The 21610-nt window shown below is 36.4% G+C and overlaps 1 protein-coding gene across 5 annotated transcripts in view; it reads left to right on the forward strand.

Annotated features, from left to right (window-relative positions):
• The window catches only part of LOC109065353 (1-phosphatidylinositol 4,5-bisphosphate phosphodiesterase epsilon-1-like), a 77719-nt gene that overhangs the window by 22835 nt on the left and 33274 nt on the right, over positions 1-21610 (forward strand). For 4 of the 5 annotated variants that reach the window (XM_042767187.1, XM_042767188.1, XM_042767189.1 and 1 more), the window contains one exon: positions 13965-14211. In XM_042767187.1, coding sequence (XP_042623121.1) covers positions 13965-14211 — 247 coding nt within the window. Of the gene's footprint in view, positions 1-13964; positions 14212-20557; positions 20759-21610 lie in introns of those variants that run through there. The other variant, XM_042767190.1, reaches the window with a different exon arrangement.

The raw sequence follows: 21610 nt of genomic DNA on the forward strand, positions 1-21610 counted from the left end.
TGCTCTTAACCTTTCTGTTTTTACCCAGAGGCCCTTTTAATATCTCAAAAAGCATACTTAACATTTGAAGCATCAGGATGATGCTGCATGACTTTTCCTAATCTTACAAGAACGGCTCATAGCAAAATGTCAAGTTGATAACATTAATCACACATCTGCAGAAAATGTTATATTATACTTGGAGTCTTAGAGATCCAAGCTATAAAACAAATAATATTTTTGGGTTCTGTAGCCGTTCACTCCTGACAGATATTTAATTTGATTTATGTATTGTTTATCAGTCTGTGTACATGTGCGTGACTAATTTGTGGTAAACTAGAGGCATGAAACTGTAAAGATATGTCTAAAAGGTTTTAAATGGGTCAGATGTAATAGAACTGAAAGAGCAAATTAGAGGTTAATTTCAAAATTACTATCATTATTAAACTTAAAGGGATAGTTCACCTAAAAATGAAAGTACTGTCATCATTTACTCGCATTGTCAAGTCATTAAGCTCCAATTTTAATTTCAATTTTTGGTTCCCAGTGTTCTTTAAAACCATTTAAAAAAAAATAAAAAATCACATACAGAGTTATATACAGGATACAACTTGCAAATAAATGTAAACCTGGTCAGCTGCTTAGATTGTTATGACAAAATAGCAATAAGGTATTTGAGTGGTCAGATGTACAAAGATATGCAAGAACAGGGAGTACAAAACACAGAGTAAGTTACGAGGCAGACATATTTTTATGTTCTGCAAAAGAAAGTAATTCATACGGCTTAGGAAGGGCATAGAGATCGTAAATGATAACAGAATTGTCATTTTAGGGTTAACTCTCTCTTTAAAGTCAGTCTCAACAGAACATGAGGGTTAAAACGGGCTTCGTCTTTACTTTTCACTGTCTTTTTAGCTGAAGTATAAACATACTGTACAAACAGTGTGTGATCTCTGGCTCTCTCTTCTGGTGTTTGGCTCATGCACAGACTTTGCGTACACGTGCTGCAAGCGCACAGCCAAACACACAAATGCACATGCCAGGGAACTGCAATAAGCGATCGTAGAGCTGTTGAGACGTCCCCATGTGAAATTCAACAGGAGATTATGAAGCGCTCGGGCCCCACCTCTCTCTGCTGTGTGCCAGAACAGCACCAAGTCCTCCTAAGACATCAGGGTCACTGAGCGCTCCTTAATGGCCTGAACCTGCCTCCAGCAGGCCAGTGGTCACATCCACGGTTAATCTCGCATGTGACTCTTACACAAGAAAAGCTGCTGTGGACTTAGATTTTAGGGGCCCGGGGATCAATCAAAGGTTCTGAGATGGATTTGCAAGGAGTTCAGTGAGTAAGGTATTTTCATTTTCTGTTTGATATTAAGTGTTACATTTTGCAAATTTTGTTTAAATCTCTACTGTGCTAATTTCTTTCAGTCAGAGTTTATTATTAACCGTTGGCTGAATATGAATGCAACATGGATTTTTGAAGGTTCACTATTGAAATGTGATTCAATAGTGAAATGTATCCAATGTGAATCAGCAAGATTTTCACTTTAGTCATAATTTTCAATTAGTTGAGTCTTGAGGTTTGAATAGGTTGAGCTTTGAGTGAGGGAGACTATCAGCAATCATTGTTAAGTGTGCAGTTTCCTGAGCAGATTTAGGGTTCCCCTGTGGTTCAGTTGAATTGTGGGAACTGGCCTCTCTATTGTCACACAGTGGTGCTGCTCAGAGCCATTTACTGTCTGTGTGTGTCTGACAATAACTAAGCATTTTTGGGGTCTTCTGGGTGTCAGACTCTGGCTGCTCTAGCATGGTGGGCATTGTTTCTCAATGTGGCAATGGCAGTGAAGTCATGGGTGGTCTTATAAGCATTCCTTATCAGAGGTTAAGAACTGAAGATCCCATTTTTCCTTGCTTACATCAGATGGGTGTAACAAATCTAACGTTCTCATTCCCAAGAGCAACAAATCCCGTGTTTTTTGTTGTGATATTATAAATGTTGATTAAACTATTGTCTAGCATAAAATTACAGTAGCATGAAAGTCACTAGTTTAAATGAACTGTCTATATCTCGACCTTCCTGTCTGTAACAAATAATATTGTCAACAATCAGAAAATTTTGGCCTGATTGTTGCATTTACATTTATTAATTTGGCAGATACTCTCATTCAAATTAATTATAGTTACAACAGAACAAAATATTTGGTGCATATTTTTCAGAGTCCATTACTACATTATTTGAAATTGTAAAGTCAAATATTTGTATACTTTCTTTAAAAGACAAGCAAACAATCGCATTGAATTTTCGCTGTATTTGTTGACTACTTTCATCTAGTTCAAGCATTCAATCCTCTTGATTAGGTTATACTAAAAAAGGCTATACAAATATGATTAATAGAAGTTTATCCCAAATTAGCCTGCTAAAAATACTTGGGTACATAATACAGAACTTTAAGATTCATGTATTTAAATTGCATATAAATTTTCTAACTTAATGTGATGCATATGTCAGTCATACTGTACATGAATGAAGCAGGTTTAGGGCTAAACATATGTTTAAGTGTAAGCATTCTATTTTCTTTTCATTTTTTTCATATTATTTTTTAGACCTTAATGCTTATTTGTTAAAAGAACTACAAAATCACAAAATGTAAACTGTTTAGATAAAATAACAAGGTTTCAATAAATGATAAAATATAAAATAACCGGTATATTATTTAGTCTGACCTACTGAAGTAGAAGACCAACATGTTCTAAAGGTTAAGAACCTCTGCTGACCATTTGTTGTAAAAGTGTGTAAAGTAGCATTTTAACCTTTTCATGTGAAGTGCTTAGGGTCACGTGTTGCATGTAGTTGCTCCTGTCAGGTGCGTAATGCTTGGACGGAATCGTTAAGTTTAACAGCTGGAATCTTGTGAATGAAACCGAACCATAAACAGTCACATTTACAGCAGCAGATATCACTAAAACTGGAACTCTGCCACAAGCTCTCAAACCTCTTCAGTCATGTTTCCATAAGTGTTTTTCCTCAGAAGAAAACATTATTTCATGTGTACACTTCTCTCCATGCTTTCTGAGGCTGGTTTGTTAGTAGGATACTGGATAGCAGGAATAATTTTTCCACTGTAGAGTGCTTGATAAATGCCATGGTCCTCATGCAAAAACTACTTTACGTAACATTGGCTCTCTCACGATAAGAAAATCTGTATCAGCAAAGATATTTACGTTTCAGGCTATCCAAACAGAATTAATTGATGTGTGATTGGCTGAAGCCAGCATGGTCTGGAAAAGAGGACAACGCTGGCGTGGACACAGAATATTTAGTGAGTTCTGAAGGAGGACAGACATTCATCAAGTAAGTGGGAGGGGGGTCATATAAGACTTCAGATCAGGACGAGGTTTTGGGATGGCTCTCTGCCTGGATGAAAGGCCTGTCATGATGAAGAAATTAAAAGCGTTTTTTTTTTTTTTTTTTTTTTTTTTTTTTTTGCTGGTTAGCCCTGTTTTTAAAAGCTCTTTCAGTTTTCCAAACAATAAAAAGGATCAACATAACCTGTGCAACAGACCTGAATGAATTTCTCAGGTTTGCATATTCTTTTGTTTTCATTATTTCAGAAAGTAATGATTATAAGTCCTGTGCGGTTCTCCATATTTTGGCTTGTTCTCGTGGAAACTTTATCAAAGAGTTGCTGGCACGACTCTAACCTCAACACATGATTGTTCTTGGCAGAATGTGTGTCACGTTTGGTTAATGCTTTGAGGAAGTTATTAAGCAAAGCAAAGGCCCTGATACACTTGTTTTTCACCCGTGGGTAAAAAGAGGTTTTTCTGGGGTTTTTTTCTATTCTATTCTATTCTATTCTATTCTATTCTATTCTATTCTATTCATTCATTGTTTGTATAGCTTCTGGTTTGTTTGTTTGTTTGTTTATACAGAATATATTTTCTTTATAGTTTTTTTTTTCATGGAGTTATCAGTAAAAACAAGTCTAGTGCTGTCAAACGATTAATTGCGATTAATCGCATCCAAAATAAAAGTTTTTGTTTACATAATATATGTGTGTGTACTAGGGCCAAAAAACTTAATTTCTTTTCCACTGAAGAAAGAAAGACATGGATATCTTGGATGGCATTGGGGGTGAGTAAATGATTAGGAAATTTTCGTTTTGGGGTGAACTAATCCTCTGATTTATAGGTGTGATTGGCAATTCAATTCAATTCAATTCAAGTCTATAATTCAAGTTTATTTGTATAGCGCTTTTTACGATACAAATCATTGCAAAGCAACTTTACAATTAAAATTAATTTTCTACAATATTTAGTAGAACAAAAGGACAAAAAAGCAGAAAAATTTAAGGCGCACCTATCATGACGCGGCGACAGCACGTGTGATTATCCCGGTAGTTCGGACATCTCACAAGATTTGTGTCAACACAGAAAACATTTAATCACTGGATAGGTTTTGTTAGTTTATTTAAAGTGTGGTTCATGCCAGCTGAATGTGTGGCACACTTTTCAGAGAAGATAAGGCAATGTTATTTTAGTACAATTCAAACCCAACGGTAACTCAGGGAAAAAAATCTCAGAATGCTTTACGTGAAACTTCGGTCTTCCGACCTATCATCGTGTCAATTCTCAATTGATTTTGATGGTAATATCAATTTTGATTAATATGCGCGAGGGAGGGAGAGCAAGACAGTAGGCTTGTTTGAGATGCGTCTTGCCTTGCCTGAAATGTAGGTGAGAATAGGCGGCTCCAGTAAGGGGAGGGGTCAGAAAAGACCTTTGAAGTTGGACACTTCCTGAATCTCGCTGTTTTGTCGCCTGCAAACGTCAGAAATGGAGGAGATCGCGTTCCTGTTTTTTATCGCAGACGAAGTGGATGTAATTGAAATACCACTGTTTTGTCATCATGTGCATCAATTCCTTTGTTCTGCTGAACACAAAGGAAATTTTGAAGAATGTTTGCAAACAAGCAGGTTTCTGCCACCATTTCACGTCCATAGTATTTTTCCATACTATGCAAGTCAAAGCTGTTTTGTAGCAAACATTCTTCATTCAGATTGTGCTATATTTGGAAAAATACTATGGACTTGAAATGGTAGCAGAAACCTGTTTGTTTGCAAACATTCTTCTAAATTTCCTCCTTTGGTATTTCGATTACATCCACTTTGTCTGCGATAAAAAAAAAACGTGAACACGATCTCCTCCATTGCTGACGTTTGCAGGTGGCAAAAGAGCGAGATTCAGGAAGTGTCCGACTTCAAAGGTCTTTTTTGACCCCTCTCCTTACTGCAGCTTCCTACTCTCGCCTACATTTCAGGCCAGGCAAGACGCATCTCAAACAAGCCTACTGATATGGAGCAACCAAACTGTTACATGATTGGCTGGTAGCGTGTCACTCCCATAGACTGTATAAAAACATGGACGTAGTGTCCGTGACGTCACCCATAGACTCCTCAAGAGTGGTTTTGAAGCTCAAAGTGTGCAGAGCGGGCTGTCGCCATCTTGGCAGCGCGTCATCGCGCGACTCTCCCAGATAATCGAAAATGGGCAAAAAGGCGGGAGCTGGTTGCTGAAGCCACGCCCACTTAGCGCAACGGCATTGTCAGCAGCGGCAAACCACCTGTCACTCACGTGGCCACGCCCTTATTTATGCAGAACTTTAAGGCTGAATATAATTTAAACAGATGAGTTATAAAAAAAATCACCCCCCTCACAGTTGTCATGAAGGGTAAAATTAGCTATATAGACCAAAATCATTTTTTGCACCAGGCTGTAAACATGTTTTTTTCTGCTGTAAAGTTGTGCATTTTAACATGGGGAGTCTATGGGATTGACTCCCTTTTGCAGCCAGCCTCAAGCGGCCAGTCGATGAATTGCAGTTTTAGTCACTTCCTTGTTGGCTTCACGAGAGAGAGCAGGAGGTTGCCGCTCGGTCACTCCCTACGTTGCCAGGTTACCAGAGAGCAAGTGCCTTTGTTAATGCAACCAAACTTGCTTCGCAACCTCTGGTTTCTTCCGACGAAGAAAAAAAAACATATTGAACGTTTTATCGAACGCATTTTTTATTGATATTGATTACATGTCTATTGCGATACATATCGATATAGTTTTATCGCCCAGCCCTAGTGTAAACAGGACCTTAGACTAACAAGAAGTTCTGAAACTTACAAGATGTTTTTATAGTACAATAACCTCTTACATGTCAAAAGATCAAGGGAAGTTTGGTATCTAGTTCATGACCACTTTAATGCTCTGCAACATATAAAAGTTTCATCTTTGTGTAAGATTAATATTATTAATTATAATTTTTTTTTATATAGTTTTGCCTTATTTATTTTCTTCCTTTATGTTCTTCCTTCCTTCCTTCCTTCCTTTCTTTGCTAAAAATTTTTTTTTTCAACTTATCAGTAAAAAAAAAGAAAAAAAAAAAGTTTTTCCCTACTTTTGCCTATTATAATTAGCTATTGTTTTCTCTGGCATAAAATTAGTTTGTTTTGATTTTTTTGGACACAATTATGTTTTAATTAAAATATTAATTGAAAATGGAAAATCATACATAGGCCAACCCAACTGAGAGATACACAAAATTGTCTTAAATGACAGTATAAGCATCTGCATTTAAAAAAAAAACATTTGTGCGAGTCATATCTCCCAACAGATGCATGCATATCTCACATACACACTGGTCCCGATTTGGCCCCGCTTCACTGTAACCCTAGACAACCCTACTTGTGCTTCTTCAAAATGATACAAACTCACTCTAAATGAACCTTTTCACCTAGCCTCTCTGTGACAGCTGCAGCGATTGGGTCACATGAGACCTTGCTCTCAGTGTGCTAGAAGGATCCTCAGGTCACACCGTAACAACCCTGAGGATCCGTGCTGAGTCATTATGCCCAAGAGCAGCTCTGACAGCAAGCGCTCTGGCCCCAAGCCCACTTCCAGTCAATAGCAATACTGACAGTTTGCGCTGCATTAGTGGTAGATTAATGTACAGCATGGCAGACGAGATACCGTATGTGACGGGCTGTGGAGTAAATACACTGATTAGATGTGTGTCAGGTGGGCTGTGTCACTGTTGTCAGGGGCTTTTTACAGAATGGGTACAGAACAAATGAAAAGAGGGCTTGATTAATGTGCAAATTCAGCTTTATCATGCAAATGAAATTTTCAGTCAGCTGAATTAGTTGTTAGATGGGCTGAAAGGAGACAGCATCTTGTGCTTTATTGTTTGTAGTTCTTTGTTCAATACATTGCTAGTTCATCCAGAAATGAAAATTCTGTCATTATTTACTCGCATGTAGCTCCAAACTAGTTTTGTTTTTATGCCTTATGTTAGGTTATTGTGGTGCATGGTGTTTTGTTTTACTTTTTGTTGTCCTGATGTTTTGTTTTGTAGCCTTTTTTGATTGTTTGTTGTATTTTTGTTTTGTTGTATTATTGTGGTGCTTTGTTTTACTTAGTGTTTTCGTTGTGCTGTTTTATTGTGTTGTCTTTGTTTTGTTATGTTTTGACATTTTTGTGTTTGTTGTTTTGTTTGTGTTATTTTGTTGTGTCTCTTTGTTTTGTTTTGATTTGTTGTGTTTTGGTTCTTTTTTTAGACATTTTAAAGAATCTAAATGCAACTTTTTCATTAAAGGACAGTTTATAGTTACTATTGTTCCTTTTATGTATTATCAAGCTGTTGTTGTGTAATGGTAGTTTTCCTTGATTCTTATTTTATGGTGTCTGGCCATAAACTATTTTTTATCCACAAACAGGCTTCCATAAGAAATAAAGTCACTTTGTGAGATATACTGCTCGTAATAAGAGGTATACAGTCATACTGTAATATATAAAGTCACAATTGTGAGATATCCTGTAGGGACGAAAAGGACAGATATATTGCGAAATATACAATAGAAATGAGATATAAAGTCATGATAAAAATTTTATTTATTTAAAACAGGCTTCCATACTAAATTGATTTAAAATGAGAATATTATGCAATTATATTTTGCATAGTTGTTGTGCACCCTTCAGTTTGGCATGTGTTTGAAGGCAGCAGGGACTGGATGTGCTGAGTATTGTACTCAGCTGCTGTGTGTCAGTCATTCTCAAGGTATTCCAACCATTCCTGCGTGTCTGCAGCTTCAGAGCCGGACTGAAACACTCTGACCCTGCCAGCTAGAGTTTCAGCCCTTGTGCTGCAGTGACTCTCTCTACATAGCACTTGATGGAATAGTGGCTATAGAGAGCCCAGAACATCAAGAGAGGGTCAGTGATGAAGCTTTGACAGACTGAGAAACAAGGGGCCCAAACTGAGCCAACAGGATTCTCATGGCTTCCATAGTGAATGTTTTTTCAATATAATCTGATTTTGATAATCATGACACAATGACATCAGACACAGAAGTAATTTCATTTAGGCCCCTGTTAACATGATAATAATACAAATGAATTTGACACATTGATGGTTGGTTAGAAACCGGTGTTATGTTACATGTTACAAAAATGTTACAAAAAACGAAAGCTAAGTTCTGCCCAGCGACTGTCACCACCTCCATTTTCACAATGCAGTTAGAGGTGACTCACACACCTGCTAGCGCTGTGGTCAGATGGGGACATGCCAGTGAGAGAGAGTCAACACTTGAGCATTTAAGTCAATGAAAGGATTGAGAAACATGTCATACTTTGTGAGGATTTCTAGAGACAGACAAGTTCTGCATCACTGAAGCATGCCATGTTATTACTTTCCTAAGCTGACAGTTTTAACATGAACCAGCTATCAACGTACTAGAAATACTCTATTTTAAATGGTTTTAAATGGATGCAGAAAGTCTTAAATTCATAAAGTCATGGCGTAATTGTTGCATTCACTTAAAAAAAAAGAAAAAAAAAAACCATATCATCTTCTGTATTTTTGTCTTGTTTTCCAATTCAAATATCCAAACATCCTTAAGTCAGGATACATTTACTTGAGGGGGAAAATTAAACTGAATAAAACTGAGATTATGCTTAAAACAAGAACAAATATCTGGGCTATGAAAACTTGTTTTGCCTTTGAGTTAAGTTAATAGTTGTTCATGTTTTTATCATGAACTCACCTCATTTTGATATGTTTCTCAGAAAACAAGACTTCTTATGTCATTTTGCCTCTCAAGTAAATGTATCTTGGTTTAAGAAACTTTTAGACATTTGTACTGGAAACAAGTCAAATGTACTTGGGAAGAACTTCACCTTTTTTGCAGTGAGATAAGAAGGTACAGTAAAAGTTATTTTTATATTTTAGTGGGTGGGATTAGAGCTATTCATTCTCCATAAAGTGTTTTTTAATAATTAAAAACATTTTTTTTTTAGTAAAATGAATTAAGAAATTGAGATCTGTTATGAACTGTAAGTGTCACCAATACAAGTTAAAGTGTGCTCCCTAGACATTTACATTTAGAAAACATGTATTGTTTTCCCTTCTTATTACTTACATTTTCTTTACTTGGTCTTAAAAAGGTCTTAAAAACTCTTAAATGTACCTTCATAAAACCTGCTGAAGCCCTATAAGAAAATAGTGGTTCTATGGCATCACTGCGAAGATTGCTGGTAATCGAACACTTGGTGGTTGCCATTTTTTCCTACTATGGAAGTCAATGGCAACCACCAACTGTTTGATTACCAGCAATCTTCAAAATATCTTCTTATATGTGCAACATAAGAAAGCAACTCGTTTGGAACAATATGAGGGTGAGTAAATGATGACAGAATTTTCATTTTTGGGTGAACTATCCCTTTAAGAACCATGACTCTTTGAGAACCGCATCTAGTTTGCATCTGTGCTGTTGATTTTGAAGCCAAAAAGAATGAGTGTCAGACTTCAGGCGGCTGGTGAACGTGCAGATTTTAGTCCCTAAGGTCCAGTTTAAGATCTGACAAAAGCAGACTTCGCTTTTATCATGAGCAGAGCAGGAAACCCATCCCATTAAAGAGTAATTATAAAGGACCATGGCTCTACGGCTCAGGGATGGGCTTCTGAGGACTGCCAATCATTCACAAAATCCTTTTTCAGATAAGGAGACGGTTTGCTTAGTGCTGTAGTTTAACATTTGGAAACAATGAGGCCCATGTTACAGGTGCAGTACTTGAAGTCCTGCATGTTTGCACAGTTTCTACATCAATCAGTAGTGGATAACAGCCTTAGTACAGTATTATTTCATGTAGGGGTGACCCCGAATAGTTGATGATTCGATGCTTCGATTGGAGGAGCCTGATTCGACTACCAATCTTACAGTTGAATATTCGTGGGGTGTAATGATTATGCCATTTTGACTATATGGGGGAGCTCAAATGTCTGATTTCACATAGAACTACCGGATTTCTCCCAACAAGTTAATAAACAGCCTATTATGATAAAGCTGTAAATAAGAATCTAAAAAAAAAGAAAGAAGCTTCAAATAAATATTTTAAAGTGCGTGAATAAATCCAACCACCCCTATAGATTTATGTTTCACTTTCCATAATTCGTGACCAGCAGTGGAGCATCTTGGCGGCAGGGATTTAAAACTTTAACAAGACTCAAACTGACACAGGCAGAGACTGGATTTTTTCGATCAGGTAAGGTACAAGTGATTTCAAAACATTTCAGCCAGTTTATATATATTATGGATATATTATTTACCTGATATAAGATGCATTTGGTTGAGTCAAGCACTTCATTGTAGTACTACGGTGATTATCTCTTCAGCGCACAGCGCGAGCAGGACAAACAACAATGCAGAATATTAATAACTATGACTGGAACTGTTATACACATACCATTATAATGAGAACACCATTATAATAAAATGCTGTGAATTTTTAGAGTTTAGCTGCCGTGTTTCTGCACGTTGTTGCGTGAAGAACGTGTCCACAAAATGAGTTAAATTAGAGCCGCGCAGACACGTTCATTTGCATTCGGGCCCTTTTGCAGATAGCCTGTAAGTCCTAATATTAACATTATGTTGTATAAATAACGAAGTGTATTCTATAAGAAATGGTGAGTTTAATCCCCTTGATTAAAAAGTTTCAAATGCTATCAAATGCGTCACTCTACTGGTCATCTTCAGTGTGCGCATCTCAAAACAGAAATGCAGAACATTAATAACTACTGTCATATAGGCTAACGTTATAATGAGAGCACTACTGTAAAAAAATTGCAAATTGTTAGGGTTTCACTGACGTTTAGTGTTATCTTTTGTATATGCGAGGCGTTCGTTACACATTTTCCCTGTGTGTTAACATCAGTAGGCTAATTCTTGATGTTGAATGTCTTACTTGACTCAGTGTATTTTGCCCCACCCCCAAACATATGATTCTACTATCAGTCGAATATCAGCAAGATTTGAAAATTCCGATTCGACTATAAAAATCCTTAGTTGGGGACACCCCTAATTTCATGCACATTATAGGTGTATTATCCAACTTGTAATGCAAATAATATGTAAATAAAAAGTGATGGCGGCTCATTGAAGTATTGAAAATGAATGTAGACCCTGCGTCTATAGAGATGCACCAGTATATAAGTTTTTATACATGTTATAAAGAATTTAGTAAAACATTTAACAAAGTACTTACAGGCATACAGTTACAGAACTGAAAGTCTGTCAACCAATGAGAATCAACAACACTGTGGTATAATTTATGATAATGTGCTATGACCCCCATGTAAGTCCATTGGTTATCTGAGGTCTAAATAATGTTGACCCGTGTATTGACTAATCAAAGTAACAGGAAATATTTAGAGATCAAATGCTGTACTTTGTTGGAAGCAACTGAAAAATGAGTTTGCCTTTGCCTTTTAAGCATACAGTGATGACATGTTCTTTACTTAAGTACACTAAGGCAGGTTTTCACTTCTTGATTAAAACCTCATAAACACAGTTTCAAAGGAGTGTTGTCTCATTACGTAAGCCCTCATCTTGATTGAGGTGTTTTTTTTTGTCTTCTCTTTGTTTGAAGTGAGAAAAATGAGAAACAGAGCAATTGACTTGCTAAGCAATATCAAGAATCTTTCATCCTAGTTGCTATGGTAATACACTCTGTGTGTCCAATTAAAGACGTTACTCACCTCACCCTTGAAATATTGCATCTGCGGATTGTTTTTCTAGGGCTCAGACCCAGAAGTGTGCAGTTTGCACATATTTTTTAAAAAAAAAATGAAAATATATGTTTCTTCCTTGCATGCATATATATATATATATATATATATATATATATATATAATCGAAAACTGGTAATGGTGTGTGGAATATATAGTCAAAATTTTGTCAGGGCAAGTAAAAATCTGAAACTTCAGTGAACAATGCCTTACTGTAATTTACACGTGCTTTCTGTTTTTGCTCTTACATTATAAACAACCTAAGTGAAAAGCCTTCAAGGTCCTGTGCTTTGCTTTGGTTTTTTTTTTTATTTTAATTTTTTTTTTTTAGCTCAAAGCACCTGCTATTCGCCTTTGTCACGTTGCATCGACGCTGAATCCATTTATCCAACGAGAGTGGTGTAAGTCTCATCAGAGACAGCGCCGTTTGGGAGAGAGGTGGCAAAGAAGCTGGGTCAATTGTTTCAGAGGAAGGGCACAGACAACAGCTGTAATGACTTTCCTGGAAGCAGCTGGCAGAAATGCTGTCTGGGATCACTAATGGTGAAATAATGGCTGCTCACTGCAAAGTGAGAAGATGTGCATTACGTCAAAGATAGGAGTAAAACCACCAAATCGGTGCTCTTTCTCAATAAGGATAAGTTTGATGGCAAGACCTGGGATTGTTGTTCTCCATTTCTGCTCTTATTGGGCTGATCATTCAGCAGTTCAGCAGTTACTAGTTCAGAAGAGAGGTCTTTTTTTAACTCTTATATCTTTGTTATTATTATTAAGGAACCGGCTGTTGGTTGTTCACATTGACAGCGATTAAATCACTGCAGGCACCAAGTCAGAGATTATTAAAGAAGCATAGATGGCGACCTCCATGTCTATTAGGGGTTGCATCGACTAGTCAGCCAGTTGATTAGTTCTACCACTAGTTGGGCTTATTTAGTTAGACCAGTGGTTCTCAATCAGATGGCTTCCGCAAACTTCAGAGGCCCCAATATGTCCTAAATTATTTAAACTTAGTTATATCAACATAGTCTTAAATTAAATGCTTTAAAAATAAAATCTTAAAACAAATATTTAAGTAAATCACAAAAAATTGAGATGTAAAAGTGTATTAAGATCTAAAAAGTAGGGATGCACGATAAATATTAATGCGCATCTCGTCAGTAAAGCCAGTTCTGTAATCAGCGGTAAATCTCTACACGTGCGTGCTTTCACGTGGAGCAGCATTTACTACACAGAGCCATTGTTCACTGACAAGCTGTGCAAAACCAACATCATATTTTGTGCATGTTTTACATTTTCCATGCAGTAGAAAAGGCTTCATAGGGAATAAGAACATTAGCTGTATTTATCCACTGAGTAATTGAGGGAATTTGGTCTATTATCCAACATAGAAATATACATTTGAGAGCACAGTTTAATAGTATTTGAAGAATTTGGGCTCCTTGGAATTTGAAGGGGAATTCTTGACTTATACCTAAAAGATATGCTTTTGCTCCTAAAAAGTTCTAGGTTTGATATGAGTGAATTTGTAATTGTGGTATTTTATTGAATAATAATGAATTTACTATTTTCAAGCATTTTTTTTTTTCCAGTGTAAAGATCTAATGTTAAAGATGATAGAAAATAAAAAATGCAGACCCTGACAAATATCTTGTAAAATGTGCAGTGTAATCGGTAATATTGATGTTGTTACAAGTTTATTTATCGGTGGGAACATTTCCCCACTGTGGCATCTCTAATAGGAGAGCATTCATATGTTGTCTTGTGAAAAAAGTTGAGATACCCCTGGGTTTGACAACCTCAGGCAACATGTTCTCTGTTTAACAATACAAAAACATCAACAAACTTGCATTGCCATTATCTCTCATTTCTACAGGTTGACCATGTTGATCCTAGCCTGAGTCCTGAGGTCTGTCTCCTGCACCCGTCCAGAAAGCTGCTTGCCCAGACTGTGTCATGGCTGCAAGTCTCCCTGTTGCAAATTAGATTCAGGGCCTGTCTTCCTAGAACCAGCATTGCAGCTCATCTGAGCGGGGCCCTGCTGGAAGCCACAGCTGGTCTTGGGGCCCGAAGTTCTCTGCCCAGCTTCACTGTTGGCTCCACAGGTCGAGCGATGCTGAAAGGTAAAAAAACCCCACCAATTTCAGTTCTGTTGATGCTTCATGCTGATGTTTTTACAGTTAAAGGGGAAATTCACAACTGACAAGATCGGCTTTTGATAAAACTTGGCTGTCTATGCTGTTAAAAACAATGTTTTTTTTTTTTTTCTGTGCTACAAAAACTTCAACACCCATTTTTCAACACATTTTTGATTCGGCCACCATCACTCTGTTGGTCTGACTGTCAGCAGGAATATAAAAATGCGGAAATTCAATCTGTTTTAACAAAGGTTTTGTCTTTTGATAGCTCGATATGCAACCAGCGGTTTCTCTCTCTCTCGTGTGTTCTGTACTTGCTTGAACAATTGTTTTCCAAAATGTCAGAATCTCATTATTGTGGAAATATTATGAAGTCTGTAAATGGCATTCTTCAGAAAAGGTTAGATGGTATTTATCTCTGCATAATGAATATTAAAGCAGCATTTACAGTGGTAACCAAGGAAATGCTGTATAAATTTATATTTATATTGGATATATATATATATATATATATATATATATATTTCCTTGTATCATTTATCGATATATATATATGTATATATGTATGTATGTATGTGTGTGTGTGTGTGTATATATATATATATGTATATATATATATATACATATATATGTATATATATTATGTATTATATATATATATATATATATATATATATATATATATATATATATATATATATATATATATATATATATATATATATATATATATATATATATATATATATATATATATATATATATATATATATATATATATATATATATATATATATATATATATATATATATATATATATATATATATATAAAATTATCATTTTTTTATTATTTTTTAAATAATGATAATTGAATTCTTACAGTAATACATTCACGTGCAACAAAGAGGCAGCTTAGTGAGAAAATCATAGAGACACAAACACATAAATTAGCATAAAATTTGTCTTGACACAGAATTAGTATCCTTCCCAATGTGGAAGTACAGGTTATTTTATGGATGTACTATAGCTACAAGGAATATTGTTAGTAGAGTTATAGTACAGTTGTTCAAGGATATTTGCATATGAAAAACATCAGAACCTTTCAGAATTTTTAAGGCACTAACCTGACATTTTCATTTTCATTGTGGCGTCTGTCTGAGGCTGACACTAAGTGGTGCATGCTACACAACCACAGCAAACATGGAACAATACTTTCTATTCAGACTGAACAGATAAAAAAAGATAATGGATTATTTAGAGCATTTATTTTCTTATCATTCAGATGCTACTTCATCTTTATAAAGAAGCGTTCTGCGTTCTAAGTAATGCGTTGTGACATTAATACTTCTAAACATTCTGGAATGATTTTCCACAATAATTTCAGAAGCTAGTCTTTATTGCAAACTTGTCACAAGCACCACAATTACAGAATAAAGTAATAGATAATACAAAAATAGTGAGATAATATTTTCTGCATGAGAATACTTGGCTTCTTTTCTTAACACAATCTTCTTTTGTGCACAATAAAGACTTTGCTTTATTGTTTTGTTTGTTTTCTTTCATTCTGAAGAGAACATAGCAGTTCTGCTGGCTGAAAGATGATTTATGAGGAGGCCTCTTACAGGCGCCGCAGAAGCAGGTTATGAACTTATGAAAATCATCTCTCTGCTCCATCGAGGACTGTGTAACGTGACCGACGCGTGGGAGAAGGGTGTCAGTCTCTGACTTCCTCGACCCTTGGCTCTCTCACTGGCTCGCCAAACGATTCAAGGAGAGCAATTCAAAAGCCTGCCTTGATTTGCAAAAAGTCAGACAGTGCTCTCCCTTTAATTTAATTTTGGACGCATTAGCTTATCACCTGGCGCTCATCCATTTGGTGTGTAACCTTCAAGCCCTTCGTGAGACATGTCGGTGTTAAACGATCCTCACTGATTCGAATGCATAGCGCTCTGGACTAATTCCAGGTGACATGACGTCTGTGTGGGACCATGAGTCAGTGACCCTGGTATTCGCGGCCTCATAATTAAATACACGAGCATTATTTTTCTCCCGCAAGCTATGGGAAGTTTAGGCATCTGGGCCAAAATGCACTCTCAGTGGACACCATTTTGGGCTTTAGCAGATGGCAGCATTGCGCACCTTAAATCTCTTTTAAATGTTGTCCTATTTTCCTTTTTTTTTTTTTTTTTTACCGTTCAAATGCAAACAGCTAGTAAAGATTGAACTTGATGATGAAAAAGATATTTAAATCCTGCTTAACATAAAGTCATGAGGAACTTCAAAAACATCTGATGATTCAGGTATGAATGAAACAAATTAGAATCAGGGCTGAACAATACGGATGGCCTGCCAACCAGGGGTATTTCAGGCCAGCCAGAACAGTCACTTGCATTTTCAGGGTGATAATTTTACATTTATTGATCTTGGACGTCCATTGTTTATGCTTTGCACAATTGGGTCAATCCGTGTCAAATCAACCAAATTTCAGAAACTTCCCCGGCTCTAATTTTTAATTTTGTCAATGTTTTTTTTTATAGAATTTTGGGTCATTATGTTTATGGAAGAATTGATATTAAATGTCACAGATGTATATTTACTGAGTAATCCACTGTTTTGTAGAAGGTGGTCAAAATGACAATTTTCACCTGAGATTGTGAGCCAAATTAGGGGGGTAAAAATGACTTCAGAAAGATGGCATCATCGTTGTTATTTTTACACAGAGATTGGTAGGTCTGTTAGTAAAATATGATGATTTTAGCAATCTCTGTTGCATTATGTGACCATAAAAAAATTTGAAAAAGCACTTTTCATGTTTTCTTCTCCAAAGTTTGCATGCCTGTAACACAAGAAGTATTAAATATGTCTTAATTGGCTCAAATTTTCCTTTTTGCCATCTTCATTTTCAAGGCTCTGTGTGGTTCCATTCCAGCAATGTTGGAGTTTAAGTATGGCGTCAAGAGTAAATTGTTAAATTGCACACATTTTTTGTGGTCAAAAACCAAATGTGGGTCACTTTGCGTACAGATAATATTTATTTTCTTTTAAAGAGGAATGTCTGAAGAACAAATTGAAACTATAAATGTATCTTTTATGTATCTTTTGACCCTCCTCTACAAAATAGTGGATTACTCAGTAAATATACATCCATGAGATTTAATATTTTGGCTTATATCACCAAACATGTTTGTCTTTTTTGAGAAAAAATATTGACAAAATCAAATATTTGAGCAGAAGACCTCTGGTTGAGTTGACACAGAATGACCCAGTTGGTTTTCTGTGATGTATTCTGCTGATTTGTCACCAAGATATTATTATTTAACTGGCTAACATAGATTTTAGGTTGTGTCAAAATAGAAAAATTGACTTTTACATTATTTACACTGTAGCTGTATAATTTACAGCTTGCTTGCATATTTTCTTTTGCAAAGATAAAATGGTAATTAACAAAAAAGAAAAATTAACAAAAAATAAAAATGTATATGCTTTTCCATAGTCTGGGGTTGCTAAGATTTTTTCAGTGTTTTTTAAAAAAGCTTCTTATGCTCACCAAGTCTGCATTTATTTGATAAAAATGCAGTAAAAACAGTAATATTGTAAAATATTATTACAGTTTAAAGAACCGTTTCCCCCCCTTTGATCAAGGCTGAATTTTCAGCATTATTACTCTAGTCTTCAGTGTCACATGATCCTTAAGAAATCATTCTAATATGCTGAGTTGCTGCTCAAGAAGCATTTCTTATCATTATCTTATCATAATATCTTTAATTATCATTAAATTCTGAAATTTACATTTATCAATGTATTTACTACCACTTTTGATTAATTTAATGTTTGCTTGCTGAATAAAAGTATTGGTTTCGTAAACATTTCTTGCTGACCCCAAATTTTAGAACAGTTGTCTACATGAAAATGTATATTACTAGCACATAAAAAAAATTGATTTCTAAAAATAAAATCACTACTGGGGAAACAGAAGGTATGACTTTAAGAATCATTCATACTGATCGTCAGCTATATGAACATGTCTGTGGTGATTGCGACCCTGCATACACCCCTTTTCCAACATAATGATGCTCCAGCAGTGGAATGCCTTTGTGCTCATTGAGTTTGTTCTATTTGAAGTCTAGTGCTTTAGAGTCATTGCAAAAGATCTGTCTCTAAGATTCATCTCCCATCCTTACAGCAGCAAAAGTTTTTATTAACCTCATCCACATGGGGTCAGGTTCACTCAGAAAAGCTTTTTGCATAAGAGCAAACAGTTCTCCACTGAACACATTTTGAGTATAGCGAGACCCTCATTTCAGGAGGATTATAAAATAACTATTAGAATTGGGTTACTCAAAAACAATACAGCAGCATGCAAACAGAGTTTCAGTGGTGATGAATGGAGGTGGACAGGAATAGCGGCGGCTGGGTCAGGTCAGGAGAACACACTCGCTCACGTATGTGCTGAATGAGAGGCGGCTCTGCGCTCGCAGGGAAAATGCAAACTCTGACACCTTTACCACTTGTGTTAGACAGTCATGGTGTGTTTATATGGCACTGAGATTTCTGTCTGCACGCTGATGACGTGTTTTGTGTTATGAGTGCATGTGCAGGAAATTGCAAACCTTCCTCTATATAAAATGAAACTTAACAGTGTGAATGAATCACCGCACACTCTCTCTCAAAATGCAAATGGCTTCAAAACACATCGCGTCTACACTATAAGTGAGCTGCACGTGCACAGTTGACACAGGAATTGTCACTTCCACTATTGAGGCAGTGTCACATCATCAATAAAGTTTATAAATTGGATTTTTTCTTTTTAATTATTGCCAGTGTTTAAACCATTCAACGCTCACGCGCTTTCCTGGAGACCGTGCTCTCATGCACACTTGCAGCTCACACACATAATGCCGGGTTCACATTACTCCGTTTGTAGTGCGTATATTTCCGCGCTTATGTTAACGGATTAAAGCATTCACAATGCACACACGGTTGCGGTTTGGCAGTTTTTAGGAACGGTGCGTCTGCAGCAGTGCAGAGATTTTTATCGAGATTTTATTGTTTATTTTTTGCTGTGCTACACGGGCTGAAAGTAACAATAAAAGTAACAGCGCATTGTTTGCGGTAAATATGAACATGCTTTTGTTTTTACTGAATGAGTGACATGTAGTCAAGTATCATGTCTCATACTTGGAATTTGTGCTCTGCATTTAACCCATCCAAGTGCACACACTCAGCAGTGAGTAGTGAACACACACACCGTGAACACACACCCAGAGCAGTGGGCAGCCATTTTTTTTTTCTGCAGCGCCCGGGGAGCATTTGGGGGTTCGGTGGCTTGTTTAAGGGTCTCACCTCAGACGCGATATTGAAGGTGAAAGAGAGCTCTGGTTATTCACTCCCCTCACCTACTGTACAATCTCTGCTGGTACCGAGATTTAGAACCCGCAACCTTTGGGTTACAAGTCCGACTCTCTAGCCACAGCCCCATTTTTTTATTTGTTTTAATTTTTTGTTTAGTGAATTAAACTTGTTTTTTTTTTTTTTTTTTTTTTAGATTATAATGTTAGAATGCAATGTGATTTTAACCATTTTTTACACATAATATATTGGAGAGCCTACATGGTTACATTCACTTTATTTTTTTTCATAGCCTTTAATATGTATTTTTTCATTGGACAACATTTGGCAGGATGTGAATTTTTTTTTTTTTTTTTAAATAAAGACAGATTATTTTATGTTGATATTCACAACAGTTATTGAAGTTGTAAGAGGTCTTTCCTATATTCAGCAACAATAACTTTGAGATGTCTTAAGGTATACAATTGATTCCAGTTGTTAATGGCTAAATAAATGGAATTCCTGTATCTTTCTCTGTGCTTAATGGAGTTTGCATGCATATGTACCATGAAGCTGATGAGTTCTTTTCTTCGATCAGTCTCTCTCAGGATGTACTGGGAAAGTTAATGATGGAAACGAGCATGTTAAAGCACATCCCCAAAGTCTTATGCCCAAATTTAGGCTATAAAGTCATTATTTGCCTATCAAGTTCTCCTTAGACTCTTACCCAGGTCAACCGGCGAGCTCTTTACTGGTGATCAGAGCATGTTTGGGTGCTTGATTTCCTCGCCCTGCATTTAACACTGTGTTGCTTTCATCTATGAGTAACTTGACCTGCCAGGAAGGAGCAGCCAATGGAGAGAGTAAGTGAGAGAGTAAGTGTGTGTGTGTGTGTGTGTGTGTGTGTGTGTGTGTGTGTGTGTGTGTGTGTGTGTGTGTGTGTGTGTTTGAGAGAGAGAAAGCAAGAGAGAGAGGGAGGGGAGCACGAGTGGCCAAACAGTGTGTGTGTATGAACGAGTGAGATATGCAGCGAGTCAGATTTGTGGTAGTAGAGAGCTGGCAGCTGCAGTCAGGCTGAGTTTAAATGTGGCTGAGCGCTTCTCGACGCTGCAGCGTGAAGCAGGGAGTCAGCGAGACGACTGCCACAACAGCCACAACCATGAAACACTCTCACTCACAGAGGATGGACTACAGGCTGCTCAGTAAGTGACGCTTCTGTTCTGGTGGCCAGTGCTTGGTGTCAAGGACTAAAGTGTTGTGGTTTGTTTTTTGCTATATAGAGAGTTAGTCATGTACGGTACTTGGCAGCTCAAGGTTTTTGGTGTATGAGACTAGAAAAACACTAGTCAACAACCCTAGAAACACTGTTGTGATGTTGATTTTTAGTAATATTTTATGCCAGGTATTTAATTATGAACAGCGAATATGCCTTAATGTTTGATTCAGGTTGCATAATTTGTTTGCGTTGAGAGCTGGCAGCTGTAGTCAAAAAGTCGGACAGGTTTGGCATGACAACAGGAATTAGTAATTGTCCCTTTAACGGATGGAACAAATTCAGTGTTTATATAGACAATAATTCTATGTAAAAAGAGAGTAAAAAAGTCTGTGTAAACAGAAAATGGAAGAATAGGAGCATGATTTAATTGTATATTTTATTTTATTGTATACTTTGCAGTCCAGTCCTTTCTTCATTAATACACTAAGTTAGGTAGATTGGGTCCTTTTAAACAGCCTTGAACCTACAGTGAAATAATAAATCAAGCTTAATACTAAACTAAGTAACTTATTAATTCAAATGTGTATGTAGTTTATTGGTACATCCACAAGTGATTTTGAAATCGATTTCTGTTTTGCTAGGTTGTGATGTTCTGTAGGCTTTCATTCTTTTGTTGCACAAAATGAAACATGCTGCTCAAGGTTATTCTGAATGACTGTCTATTTCTAGTTTTTTCTTGCAGCTTCATTTCAAATATTTTTTGCTGGAGGTTGTAGCAGAGTATGTGGGCATTTACCTTCATAACTCATTGAATACTGCAAATCTGTCTGCTAATGTT

Source organism: Cyprinus carpio, chromosome A12 (genome assembly GCF_018340385.1).
Source record: "Cyprinus carpio isolate SPL01 chromosome A12, ASM1834038v1, whole genome shotgun sequence".
NCBI lineage: Eukaryota > Metazoa > Chordata > Actinopteri > Cypriniformes > Cyprinidae > Cyprinus > Cyprinus carpio.